The 14,527-nt window shown below is 39.2% G+C and overlaps 1 protein-coding gene across 1 annotated transcript; it reads right to left on the bottom strand.

The window, feature by feature from the left end:
• Positions 1-2,501: 2,501 nt before the first annotated feature.
• On the bottom strand, positions 2,502-14,119 carry LOC117541043 (cytochrome P450 2G1-like). Its single transcript, XM_034208089.1, has 9 exons — positions 13,949-14,119; positions 13,636-13,798; positions 13,351-13,500; positions 6,355-6,515; positions 4,733-4,909; positions 3,397-3,538; positions 3,115-3,299; positions 2,891-3,032; positions 2,502-2,728 (listed from the first exon to the last, which is right to left on the bottom strand). Exons 1-9 carry the CDS (start codon positions 14,117-14,119, stop codon positions 2,547-2,549), a joined length of 1,473 nt encoding a protein of 490 aa, XP_034063980.1. The 3' UTR covers positions 2,502-2,546.
• Positions 14,120-14,527: the final 408 nt, after the last annotated feature.

The following is a 14,527-nucleotide window of genomic DNA, read 5'->3' as shown; positions in this document are numbered from 1 at the left end:
AGTTAGCGTTCTTTCTTTTTATTTAAGCATATTTTACTGATCACTCCCCTTTCAAACTGTTTTTTTTTTTACTGTCCTATAGGACACATTGGAATGATTTCTTTATTTTTTACAACACATTAAATAGATAACGGTGTGCTCTCTCTAGCTCTCTCTCTCTCTCTCTCTGTCTCGCTTGCTCACAGAGGCTGTGTGCTCCTTGAGGGCTTGCGAGATACCAGTAGCTCGTGATCGACGTGTTGGAGACCCCTGCTCTAATGGGTCCGACTAGAATGACAAATATCGTTACTTCCGCTTATTCCGTCAGCCAATATTTTATTTTTTTCATTTTTAGGGGGGCCACAGGGGGGTCCAAAGTTAGTGTTAGGGGGGCACTGGCCCCCCTAGAACCGCCCCTGGCTCCACGAAAGGTGTTTCTCCACTGAAGTAACCTCCACTGAAGGTCTAAATCCTGTGATGACCGTAAACTACACACATCTGTCTCTGCTTCAAGCTTTCTCTGGACGAAAACAAAGGTTACCTGCATAACTCTGGTTCTAAGGGTATGTGCAGAGCCCTTTGACGTCACCTCAACCCCACTCCTGACATTTTGCTGCTGGTTTGCTCAGAAGTAGTCAGAGGTGGAAGAAGTATTCAGAACATTTACTTAAGTAAAAGTACCAATACGTTATTGTCAAAATACTTAATTAAAAGTGAAAGTCCGGCATTCAAAATCTTAAAAAGTACAAAAGTAGTATCAGCATAATTAATAAGAATCACGAATAGGGCGAAGCCTGCAAGCTCAGGCAGTCGAGTACTGCATTCATACATAACGTCCCTTGACAATCTACAACCAACCAAACAGAGTCTCCGCTCTATTTAACCTGCCAGATATCTCTCTATGCATTGCTTGCTGCTGCTATTGCTGCAGCTACTTCCACGTTGCTGCTGCTTACCTGCCCCACCACCACCCCAGCTTCCACCTGTAGGCTCGGGGGATAGTTATTTAATCATCACTCATGGTGCTATGTATATCTGTGGAGTGATGAGGCCCGAGCCTAGACGCCAAACTCAACTATATGCTGCTTCTAAACATGTTAAAGAAACACGTGAGTTGTCTGACTGAAATCCTTTATTTGTCCGCAACGGGGAAAATTACATTAAACAACATCAGATAGTGCAGGTAAAGTGAGGAGAATAGACTTACATATTTAAACACGTTATTAATAGCACAATAAGAAGAAAACTAAAACAAATAGCAGATAATTACACCATGGTCAAAAGTAGCAGTATATTTGTTTTAATGAAAAAGTGACAATCTTGAATTAAAGAGGCCAAATGTAAATAAACAATTATTACATTTACGTGAATTGCAGGAGGGTACTTAAAGTGTAAAAAGTTAAAGTAATTATATTGCAGAAAATGGCTTTTATGTCTCTATATAATTATATTTAATAATGTGACATTACTAGATAATACGGTCGCATCAAGTAGCATTTCACTGTTATAGACAAACAAAGTTCTGTTTGACTTTCTGTAAAATATTTACATAATTAAACTCTTATGTGGCTTAAAGAGTTAGTCCGCTAGTTTATTTTGAAGGGATGCATTTTGTTAAAAGCAGCTAAAGATGACTAATAAATGTAGTGGAGTAGAAGTTTAAAGAACAATTAAATGGAAATACTCAAGTAAAGTTTCCACCTCTGGAAAGACGTTTTACAGGTCAAAGGAAAAGGACTCAAATGTACCTTATCTCTTTCAAGGTTCAGTGATCTGACTTTGATTGAAATGCCAATGGAAGGCAGAGATTTTTATAATCTTTTAAAAAGAGATGATACATTTGATGTGTTGGGTGTTTTTTTCTTGTTTGATAGATTTTCTTCCAATGAAATGTTACTTGGAATAAATTCAGTAAATACACAAACACAACAAAGACTTTCCAACAGGTATACAGAAGTAATCTATTGCCATGTGTATGTATACAAATACATATTTCAGAAATACTTTTTTTTTTTTTTTAAGACGGCATGTTGATAGTTAATTGAGTTACTAAGAATTGTTAAAAGACAACCAAAGCAGAAGACAAGAGGATGCCCATAAACTACATGTCCTACAATGCATCTCAAATGTGACTTTTTCTCAGAATTTGAATTTTTTTTCTTCAAAATATGCTTTTTTTCTTAGAATTTGCCTTTTTCTCTGGATCTGACATTTTGTGATTTTTTTTTCAAAATGTCACTTGTTTTTTTTACATTCTGACTTTTTTTCCAGAATTTGGCTTTTCTTTTTAAATCATTTTGTGACATTCTCACTGAAGAGACTTGCAATTATTTGCCCTAGACTTCTGCTTTCAGATGTAGTTAATTATGAAGTTATTACCCTATCCGATAATCATCCAATGCAGAGGCAATAATGTAATATAATACATTATTTTATATATTAAATATTTATATATGTATTTTTATATAGTCTTATATATAAAACTGGCCCTTTTTTTTTTTTTTTTGCTAATGTGGCCCGAGATGAAATTGAGTTTGACACCCCTGGTCTAAATGGACTTCCTGTTCTCAACGTGGCGTGGCGATGATCTCGGAGGAGCGAGGCAGATTGGCGAAGCTGCTGAACTCTGGATTGAGGTTGATAGTGTCGGGGCCTCCAGTGCAGGAAAAAGTGAAATTCTGCAGCAGTGAAACTAGGAAGATAAAAAGCTTCATACGAGCCAGAGATTCGCCAACACAGGCTCTCTTCCCTGTGAAGAGATAAAACCACAAACTTCAAATTGAAAATACAATTGCGGTTACGATTGTTACTGGGCAATGAGTCAAACACACTCACACAGAAAACTACTATTATTAATATTCCTCAGCATGCTAAGGGTTGATGTATCAACTGGCGGAATGCCGCATTTTACCTGCAGAAAAAGGCATGAAAGAAGGATTTTTCTTAAAGTTGTCATTCTGGTCCAGGAAGTGCTTAGGGTTGAAGGTCCAGGGAGTCTCCCAATGCTTTTCCTCTTTCAGCACAGAGTGAAGCAAAGGAATAATCACAGTGTCCTATTAAGACATGTGAGAGACATGTTAGTGTAATAAGGATTTGTCTCTGTCATTGGATATGATATCTTGGGATGGACAATACCTTGGGGATTGTGTAACCCCTGAAAGTGATGTCATGGAGTGCGTAGTGAGGGATGCTGAATGGGACAATGTCCAGAAAGCGCTGCACCTCATGGATGACTGCATCAGTAAAGGGGAGGGACTTCCTGTTCTCCATGCTAGGACAACTTTGTCCAATCACAGTGTCAATCTCATGCTGCATTTTCTCTGTACGGGAGCAAGCAAAACATTAAAGGTAAATACAGGATTATAGATGTTTGTAGAACTGGTCAAAAAGGGCTGTGTTTCCTGTTGGGGGACTTACCCTGTATGTCTGGGTATTTTATGAACAAACTGAGGGCATATCTAATGGTTGAGCTGGTTGTTTCCGTTCCTGCCAGGAAGAGATTCAGCACAGTCGAGACCAAGTTTTCATGGTGGAACTCCGTTGAAGGAATGTCCTTTTCCTGAGAGGTTATATTGGTATAAATAATACAAAATGCACAGCAAACAGCAAATATATTTTTTTCTGATGACATCTGCCATAGTACATCAGGGAAACCTTTCTTAGCATCCAAATTAATGTGAAGGGATGTTTAATTGGATACAGAGGAATTTTAAGAAATTCCAGGATCAAAGTTATACTGCGCAGTGTGGTCTCGGGTTTCTTAAAGGTCCCGTGACATGGCCATTTCTACTGATCATAATTCCATTGTTGAGGTCTACTAGAATAGATTTACGTTGTTCAATGTTCCAAAATCTCATTGGTTTCTCATACAGCATCTCTGTATAGTATGTGTATTCACTCTCTGTCCTACACGGCTTGTTGGAGCTCTTGCCCCCCCCCCTCCCTATGAGCCCACTCTGTTCTGATTAGTCAACCACTGTTACAGCTGAAGATCAGTGTTTATGTGTTACAATGGCGTTTGTTAGCAACCAGAAAATGACACCAGTAATGACAAACAGATGAGAATGCTGTGTGGGGTCTGGGTGCTGTGTTGGCGGGACGTTGCGGGGCTCGCTGCTCCGCCCTTTGAGGCTCGAGGAGCGGACAGTGTGAGCTGTATTACTGGTGTCGTTTCCTGGTGCTGCGTGGGGTCTGCAAGACAGCGAGGAACTCAGCCTGAGCACACACACACACTCACAGCCTGGCTGTGTGCGGAGATCCGCGGAGCCGCGGCTGAGAAAAGATAAGGCTGAGTGTGTGTGTGTGTGTGTGTGTGTGTGTGTGTGTGTGTGTGTGTGTGTGTGTGTGTGTGTGTGTGTGTGTGTGTGTGTGTGTGTGTGTGTGTGTGTGTGTGTGTGTGAGGAGCGGATTGGTCCATTTGGACCTGGGTATCGTTACGTTTTTTCTTAATGTCTTTCACTTTTGTAAAGCACTTTGAATTGCCTTGTGTTGAAAGGTGCTATATAAATAAACTTGCCTTGCGTCACTATACTCAGGAAGAAAAAAATGAAAAAAATGTCCAACGAGGCGTTCTGGGGCAGCATAGACAGGTCTTTTCTGTGTTAGAGTTTTACTCGCTACAGGGTATACTTTGAGGGTTTGTGACTCTGCAGACCGTTTACATGCAGAAAAAGCTACATAACACAAGGGGACGGGTAATTACCGGAAAAGCATGACATGGGACCTTTAAGTAAAGCAAATTGTCCAGTCCTACCTGATTGCTTCGGATGAGAAAGCTGTCAATAAAGTCCCTCGGTGAGCTTGGGTCCATTGTCTCTTTGTGCTCTTGGATCTGCATGGACACAAACCCTCTTAACTCCTCAATCTGGGCAAAAACAGTGTTATGGCTGCCGGGAAGATGCTCCACGATGCGGGGAAAGACGTTGTACATCTGTATCAGGGAGGCAGACACACTCAAGCTTTGTTTCACAGGAGTTCATACTGTATTCAGTGTGTTGCGGCTATTGTTGCAAAATGCTGTATATTATTGTTAAGCTGCATCAGGCCCGGTTCCAGAACAAAATGACTAAAGGTGCATCTGAGATTAAAGAGGGTGCAGTGGTAAAGTGCTATTTTTATAAATGGGGAGTGGACATAACACCCTCTAGGGGTCCTCACCTCCTCTAGGGGGGTCCGGGGGCATGCTCCCCCGGGAAGATTTTTTTTTTAAATATTGAAGTTAAAAGCATCAATCTGGTGCACTTTGAACATGAAGAGATCTGGATACATCTCAACACCCATATGAAACAGAACTGTAAGCAGGTTTACTATTTCTTTATGGATATTTTACAAATCACTCCCCTTTCAAGACCGAAATGTCTACAGGCATAGCAGAAGATGGCATCTTTTTTAGAGGAATATTCCAGCCAATCTCTGTTGTGAAACCATGAGCTGCAAAATGAGCGCCTTACCCCACTGTACAGGCGAGTTGGGTACTTTTTTTTTTAAATATACCTCGGCAGGCTCTGTTTTGCCGAGGTCCTCTGGCACTTGCGGGCCGCCTAGGGGTGGCGGTGTTTGGGGCAACGAAGACGTCTGCGGCTGCTCAGCCTCCGTGGGCGAGGCGGGCAAAGCCGGTGAGTTGAGCGGGAGGACGTTATTGTGCACGACAGTGGCCGCGGGTAACGTAATCTCCCCATGATCTGAACTGTTATTACCTGCAGTAGATGCAGTGTTACTGCTGGCGATTAGGGCTGGTTGTTTTAACCATTTTCTGATGTCCATCATTGACTGCTGTGTAAGCACCTTGCAGATGACGAACGCGCAGAGGTCACGCGCACCTGACATAATAATGTTACTTACCGTTTAAATTGACCAAATAAATGCAGCAGACAATGTTATTTAACCACAATTACAATTTATTTTATTTCAACTATATTCTTCTTCTTATTGTTCTTCTTCTTCTTCTTCTTCTTATTATTATTATTATTACTACTATTATTATTATTGTTATTATATATGTAATATTTTTCACTTTTAATTAATATATATATTTTTTTCACTTTTTTTTTTTAAATTAATTTTTCAAATGAGGGTGCATAACAACTCAACTGAGGGTGCAATGCACCCTTATGCACCCCCGTAGAACCGGGCCTGAGCTGCATTCACATGAAACGCAATGTGAATTTCATTAAATAATTTAAACTTTGAGCGCAGCGCTTGGAGACAATTTTGAGCGATTGCGCTAAAGCGTCAGCAGAGGCACATACAGTATGATGTGAATGCATCTTTACAGTATTCTCTCTGAATATTTCCACCATTACCTGTCCCAACTTCTAGTTAACTTGAAAAATCATAGACATGATATTAAGTAGGATTCGGGTCTCCCCTTCTTACCTGACCCCAGGGACTACTAACAAATCTCAAGGTGTTTGTTATTATCTGCAGAAGAGACAGGAACTTCTCATCTTCATATTTGAAGCGCTGGCCAAACACCAGGAAGCAGATCACGTTGGACATGCTGAGACTCAACAAGAATGAGGGGTCAAATGGCTTGGCTGGAAGGGAAGAGGGAAACACAGTTGGACTCATTGTAGGAGCTATTTTGTGGGTGTTGTTGGTGTGTCAGTTTATTTGTTATATGTATAGTGTAATATTATTTATGAACACTGGGTGGCGGGGTTTAGCAGCACCGGGTGTATAAGGAGGTCATAGGTGACAGGAGAGGTGTGGACACAGGAGGAAGAGAGCATACCGATTCCACCAGCCCGGCAGATGCTCATCACAACAATTAGAAACTGTACAATTAACCCTGGTATGTAAAGCTGAATAAACAACATTATAAACTTCAACAAAGGACCGGAAATCATCTGTTTGTGTCTGCGTCTGGATCACTCTTCAGCCCTTCTGTGAAAGTAACGGCAAAAATATCTAGGACATAGGAGAAGGAAATTGCCATTACACTCATCTTACAAACGTTCTGATCAGAAGAAAAAAGGTGGTGTTGGTTGCCTGGCAGGTCACAACATCGCTGAATTGAGAATTAATCTTATCTGCCATACAACTGCTAACTTTGCTGGGGTTTGAACATGTTTAAACTCACTTTGGATGTGTTAGAACCAGCGTTTTAGTTTAATTGAAATACTATACAAAAAAGTTGGTATCTGTTGTCACAACACTGTAAGAAGTCAATCCGTGTATCTACCGTCCAGTTGTTTTTCTTTATTAAACACGTAAACGGAAGAGCGTCCGAGCGCGTTTTTGCTTTTTACCTTACTAAATGGTCAAATGGTCCTTGGAGCGAGGGGCGGGGCGAAACTCACGGAAGTGATTTCAAAACAAAAGCACTCGTTTGCTAAAATCACACTTTGAATCACTACAGTATCCTGCTGAAGGAACGGTGATTATTATAAACAAGGGGAATTTAGCGATCACAACGAAAACGGCCAAGACACATATTGAGCCCAGAAAATGGATGTTATTAAGGGCTGTAAATATAATAAGCCTCCGTCTAAAATGACAACATTGTTAGGAGATTTAAACTATACAGCGATTCTGCACTGCAGTCAACTCAGCCGCCTCTCGAGTTTGTTTTTTTATTCCTGATATATTTGATGAATGATACAAATATTTTTTTACCACAAGTTCTGTTGAACCCCATCCCTGTTTTTCAGGTCTCAGGCTCGAAAATGACATTTCCAGAACAAATAACCATAACTACACTTCTAAAAGGGGAACATTAATAATCTTTTTTCTCAAAGTAATGATAAACCTGTGAGTTGGATGTAGAAAAGTCAGAATCAATATAGATGTTTTTTATTTAAAAAAAAATTCAGATTGAACATTTACAAAAAAGCTGTAAATGTTAGTGTCCGTCCAAAAACAATTTTTTACTCATAGTGAAAACCACCCTTGCATGATGGGATGGTAGACTAAAAGCTTTAGGTATCCAAAGTACAACATATAAGTACCCTGTATCAAGATTGATGCAAAACAAGTGACATTTGACCTTTTTAGAGAGATTTAAAAAAATAAACTCCACCTCTGGGGTGATTTGGGTGGAAATGGGCGTTTTTGCCGTTTCTCTGGAACCCATTGGTCGATTTTGGTGATTGACATCTCTTTTTAACCGTTAGAGCCAATAGAATCGAAGGGGCATTTTCAGAAACACACCAACGTTAACAAAAAAAAGTGGGGGCTTCGCGCATGCAGTTTTGGCCAGAGCGAACCTATCTCTCGCTCTGACATCTGAAAATGGAAAAGTCGGTTTATTGCTTATGGATTATCAGAAATCATTTCAAAGGGACACAGACACATTGGATTAACCTATGGATTAACCTTCAGCAGCGTTTTTATCGTTGTAATGCCATTGAAGACCACTTTTGACCAGACAACGACAAAGGTAAGCCATTTTGCTGTTTTAGCTACCTAGCGCCACATGTTTTGATGTCTGTTTTTGTTTATAAAGTCGCGAGTTCGTATCATTGAGTGATAATGTAGGTACCGATCGATTATGTGTCTTCTCACGATGCTAATCGATGGGTTGCACGTGCAGCTACGATAAGTAATAACGGGTGGTATGAGTGAGTTTCTGTGCAGTAATGCGTTAGCATTTCTTCGCTCGTGGCTAATTTAGAGGCTCAGCGCTAGCTTTGTAGTTTTTTTTGAAAAAATAAAAAAAATGGATCAGTTAGCTGAGTTTCTTCTCGTTACATAGATATAAAACTTTCATAGTTTATTAAATATTAAGAAGCCCTCAGACGCTGTTTCCTGCAGATGATGCGTTTTTCCGCCCAGGGACGGGGGGATGGGGTTCAACGGACACTGTTGGACTCGGTTTGACTTCTACCAGAAATAAAATGAAGTACTTTTACTGTGTACTTTGTGAGTAATCCTCTGTCAAAGTCCCCTCCATAATGCATGTGTTTCTGCTATCTTTGATGAATGATACAAATATAATTTTACCATTAGTTCTTAATCAAATTGATACTATTTGACTTTGTATTAGTTAGCCTACTACTTACAATACATTGAAGTACTTTTACTGTGTATTTTTTGAGAAATACTCTGTCAAAGTCCCCTGCTGAGAACAAAATCAAGCCACCTCTGCTAAATTTGATGAGGGAATTATTATTTTTTTCCATTAGTTCTTCGTGAGATTGATCCTGTTGGACTCAGTAGTGAAACTGCATTATGGAGGGGACTTTGACAGAGGATTACTCACAAAGTACACAGTAAAAGTACTTCATTTTATTTCTGGTAAAAGTCAAACTAGTACCGAGTCCAACAGCATCAGTTTCCTTAAGAACTTGTGGTAAAAAATATGTGTATCACTCGTCATATACAGTATAGACGATAAATACAAAATAAACTCGAGAGGCGGCAGAGTTGACAGCTGCAGTGCAGAATCGTGGTATAGTTTAAATCTCCTAACAATGTTGTCCATTTTAGACAGAGGCTTATTATATTTACAGCCCTTAATAACATACGCAACTAGAAAATCCCAAAAACTGCAAATCCCAGCAAGTGATGTCATTAACAATACTCACCAAAACCTTGTAAAGCCGGTCCTGCATGCTGGCTCTTTTGGAACCGACTAACTCCCCTTGTGTGTATACAGCTCTCAACATGCCCAGACTTGTAGTGATTTTCACCTCTTTTAATACATTTCACCTCATTCTGAAAGAAATAGGTGAAATGTGCCAACGTGACGGCCGTCTTGGTGTGTGGTGCGAGGCCATTGAGCGTTTCACACACAAAAATGTGTTACTTCACAGTTTTACGACCATTTTTATTTTTTTTGACTTGCAAAATTATCTTTTAAATTGAAAAGCATAATATGTGTAATTCGTGGCACTATTCAAACGGGATCGAAAGATAATCTTTCTCTCGCCATTGACTTCAATACATAATTTTTCCGAAATAAGGTCCCATGGAGCTCCCGGAAAGGGAGGGACTTGGCCTCTCTATTCAACCCAGTCTCACGGCATTTCGTATTTCACCAACACGATTTTTAATCTATTGATTCGTGTTCACCAACACGATTTGCCCCTTTTTTTCGTGTTGCACAGCACGATTTTAAAAGCAATGTATTTCTACTGCCTGCAGCACGTCTTTTTCTCCGGTCGGGTCGTGGGAGACCGGAAGCTGTGTGGTTCATAAAAACATGTTCTTACTCAATATCAAGCCACAGTTATTGCTTTTATTTTAAATCGTATAATTTCGGACTTTTGTTGCCGTCTGTGAGGAAAATAAATGGGGCTCAGAGCCTCAGAATACGGAAATCTGTATTTTTAAATATTTTTTTCGTATTCTTTTCAAAAATAACACACTTATTTATTCACCAATAACACACAATTATCCTTGCTTTTATTTATTGGTTTAATTCCATAATCTCGGGCTTTTTTGGCGTCCGTCAGGAACTGAATTTCAAAATAAAAATAACCGGAAACAGACGTAGGCATTTCGAGCGATTACCCAAGATCCTCAGCTATGGTTTTAAGCTCGCGGATGTTTTAGCCGCAATGCATGCTGGGATTTGGTGTTTATATGATATGAAATCCAGAAAACATTTTAAAAGAATAAAATAATACTTAATTCCGAGCGCTCTTGCTTTTCTCTTTGAAATTCATCACATAACGGCATTGTAATACACGGATCGGCTGCATTGTATATTACAGATCTGCCGTAGTTCTTTATTTATAGAGCCCTGATGAGAAGACCTTTGGAAAAACTGAGAAAATGCTGCCGAAACTGAATACTTGACGTGGATCATAAATATATTCAACAATTAAACAACATCTTCACACAATACGTCTCCTTGCAGTATCAACACTAATTCGGCTGACTTTTACATTTGATCTAATTCACAGATAGGTTATATTTACACCATAACGGTGCACAGCTGATATAAAAGGACTGTAGTTTTTAAAGATATTACTGATTTTCTTTGAATGTAAGAATGTAAATACTGAGTCTGAAATAGTATAGCAATATGCTGTACAATTATGTGAAAGCATGCATAAAACTACACATCTTCAGATGTTGTACGAAAACATAAGTGTCCTACATTTATAATACAAAGTTATTATGGCTGTGTGCACCTCCTAGTGGTTAGCACGTTATTGAATTATTGTTATATTTGATTAAAAAAATATTAAGAGTACATACTTTCATAGGGGGAAAGTATAAATATAGAATGTAAAAAATCAAGAAGATACTCTAAGTGATCTCTACAATAAAACAGTTTAGTGCAGAATGTACAAAGATATTAATAGGAGGAGGTGCAAAACAGAAAAACGAATTAACCTTTATTTAAACATTAAATAACAGATTAAGGTCTTCTTTTAAATAAGAAAAAAACTTTGGGGGTATCTATCTACAGATAAATATTAAGCCTGACAAAGTACTTAACGTCTAATATATTGCTTTCCTGCAATGTTAACTATGTTGAAGCACTTATTTTTAACTGATATTATACATATGAATTATACTCTTATGTATGTAGATAGAATAAGAAATTTGCAGAATATGACAGTTTGATGGTGGAGGTACACACATATTGATAGATGTCTTGTTGAGGAACCTGTGACCCAAGTGTTTCATTCATTGCATAACTACACCGTAGTTGTGTATACAGTATGATATGTCAATAAACCTTTGAAAATCTTGAAAGGGATGTGCAAAATAGCCATAATATACAGTCTTTAATTAACTATTAGTAGAGAATAACGAGTAATGAATATACTTTATTACTCGTTTCCATTCATGTCAATTGCAGATACATGTTTAGTCTTCTCAAGCACCAACTATCAAATATCTCTCCTGATTGTTGGCACTTGACAATCACCTTACCTGAATTTTACTCAGGTGTAACTAAAGTCTGATTTAAGGGTTGTTTATATTTCACATAATTAATCAGAATCTGCAAAGTAACTCAAATAAATGCAGTGGAGTAAAAATACCAGGTTAACCTCTGAATTGTAGAGTATAATTATAAAGTAACAATGAGCTGTCATGTGGGTATTAATGCTGCGCATTATGGACACAAGTGATTTTCACCCATTTATTAATTATATGTTTTACATTTGATAACACCAATGTGTTTAATACTGACAACTTCTAATTGTGGGAAAAACGAAAACGTTCAGTAGAGACGTCCCATAGAACATTTTGCGAAACACAATAGCCAGCATGTGTAGTTCTGGGGGGGCGTTCGATTTCAGTTTTGGATAGTCTGGCGTGGTTTCGTTCCATTTCACACAGCTGTTTGACGCTCTGCGTAACCTTACGGGGACTGTAGTCCTAAACGATAGCTGGGGATTATGGGTAGTGTAGTGTCTTCGGCCATCCTAAACTCAGAAATGTTGACAATCGCAATGATGCTCGAAATGTCCCTTATAGGCCTACGTCTGTTTCCGGTTATTTTTATTTTGAAATTAAGTTCCTGACGGACGCCAAAAAAGCCCGAGATTATGGAATTAAACCAATAAATAAAAGCAAGGATAATTGTGTGTTATTGGTGAGTAAATAACAGTGTGTTATTTTGAAAAGAATAACGAATTAGAAGGAAAAAAATATTTAAAAATACAGATTTCCGTATTCTGAGGCTCTGAGCCCCATTTATTTTCCTCACAGACGGCAACAAAAGTCCGAAATTATACGATTTAAAATAAAAGCAATAATTGTGGCTTGATATTGAGTAAGAACATGTTTTTATGAACCACACAGCTTCCGGTCTCCCACGACCCGACCGGAGAAAAAGACGTGCTGCAGGCAGTAGAAATACATTGCTTTTAAAATCGTGCTGTGCAACACGAAAAAAAAGGGGCAAATCGTGTTGGTGAACACGAATCAATAGATTAAAAATCGTGTTGGTGAACACGAAATGCCGTGAGACTGGGTTGCTCTATTAGACCAGTTAGTCCTTACTAACTGGTAGCAGGTAAAGAGCAAAAAGCAAAAACGCCTCTCAGATGCTCTTCCGTTTACTTGTTTCATAAAGAAAAACAAATGGACGGTAGATACACGGATTGAAGTCCAACAGCCATTCAACCTTGCGTGGGTTTTAGTTGAAGATATCAATATCCACCAAACTCTTAGCTTAATTTACTCATTACCTGTTAATGATCAACATATCATTTGAAAATATTCACAGTTTGTGGCTTGCCAATTGTTCAGATTTAAATAAAGCTTAAAATGCTTCATTTGCTTTCTTAGTAAATCAAGGCTTTAAATGAAGGTTCACTGTCTTAGCCGATTGTGTAACATAGTCTGTGTTTACTTTGAACCAACCGCCATCAAAAAGAGATAAGTCTTAAAGAGTGCAGCTCAAGCAAGAGAGATGCAAACAAAAACAATGCTTCCAGTCTCCCACAACAGCTGAAAACATACCTTTGAATGTTTTTACGCGATCCCTCAAATGTTGGCTCTCTTCTTGGATCCACTGTTCCATGCCTTTGCGTCCCATTCCAAAGTCTCTTAAGGTTGTCAGTGTGAAACGTCGAAGTTGGCGCCATCGTTCCCCGTTACTGATCCCCAAACCTGACAAAAGGAAATGGTTGTTTTGTGACGATCTGAGGTCTTATAGATACATGTAAACACAGAGACATGCAGACCTAAAACCATTAGGAAATCACTTGTCCCTTGACAAAGAAACATTATTTGTGCTTTTGTTACCGTAGCCATTGGTCGCTCTCATCAGAAACGGCAGTGGAGTTCTGCCAATGAAGTCATCTGCATGGTCCACCAGAGCCTCTTTCACTGCATCGTATCCTACCAGAACAACCGTCCGCTGCCAACCCAGGTACACTGTTATCACAGGACCGTAGGTTTCACTGAACTAGAAAACACATTAGGGCAATTAAAGGCTGCAAATTACCTATTGTTTCTTTAGAGCAAATGTTTCCTTGTGATAAAACAAATCTGTTTGACTGAGGTTATGCAGAGACGTCGTCTCTCATTATTCTTGTCCGATTACATTTAGTCTTACCTTGAGAAAGCTTTTAAAAGGTGCATTTTTGTCAAGCTGTGGCAGGTTTCCTACTAGAGGAAGCGCAAAGGGTCCTGGAGGCAGGCGATACTTTCTTCTGTTTTTGACACTGAACAGCCACAACAGAGCTACGATCAGCCCTGCCAAGATCACTGTTGTTGAAAAGTCCATAATGCTCTTAAGTCACGTGACTTTTGGCAGTAATATTCCGTGAAAAAAAAGTTTAATAAGCAGAGGGTGCACATAACTTTTTTGCCCTGGTTCTCAAAGGAGCACCTGGAGATGTTGCTTGGTGCTCATCCTTAAAATGAAATAAATAAACCGGTCTTTATTTGTCAGACACACGGCACAGAACACACAGAGGTGAACACAGAACATACATGCAGAGGCGAACACAAGACAACATTAGCACGACCAGTAATCCTACAAGCTGTCATCACTACCCTCCTGACTGTTCTCCTCACTGTCTTCCTCTCTGTCAGACATGGTAGCTGATGATGTAGGCCTACTACTTTCTCTCTGGTTGAGTCTGCGATTAGCTGCTTGCATCCACAAGTCAACAACTGGTTTTGGGTCGAA

The sequence above is a fragment of the Gymnodraco acuticeps genome, unplaced genomic scaffold (assembly GCF_902827175.1).
Source record: "Gymnodraco acuticeps unplaced genomic scaffold, fGymAcu1.1, whole genome shotgun sequence".
NCBI classification, from domain to species: Eukaryota; Metazoa; Chordata; class Actinopteri; order Perciformes; family Bathydraconidae; genus Gymnodraco; species Gymnodraco acuticeps.
This window is presented reverse-complemented; position numbering and strand designations above follow the sequence as displayed.

Excerpts from the sequence above, each read along its gene's own strand:
- LOC117541043 (XM_034208089.1), bottom strand. The coding sequence starts at position 14,119 with ATGGACTTTTCAACAACAGTGATCTTGGCAGGGCTGATCGTAGCTCTG. Across the intron at positions 13,799-13,948 it reads CTTTTAAAAGCTTTCTCAAG|TTCAGTGAAACCTACGGTCC; the intron begins GTAAGACTAAAT and ends TGTGTTTTCTAG. Across the intron at positions 6,516-13,350 it reads TCGCGTAAAAACATTCAAAG|CCAAGCCATTTGACCCCTCA; the intron begins GTATGTTTTCAG and ends CTTCCCTTCCAG.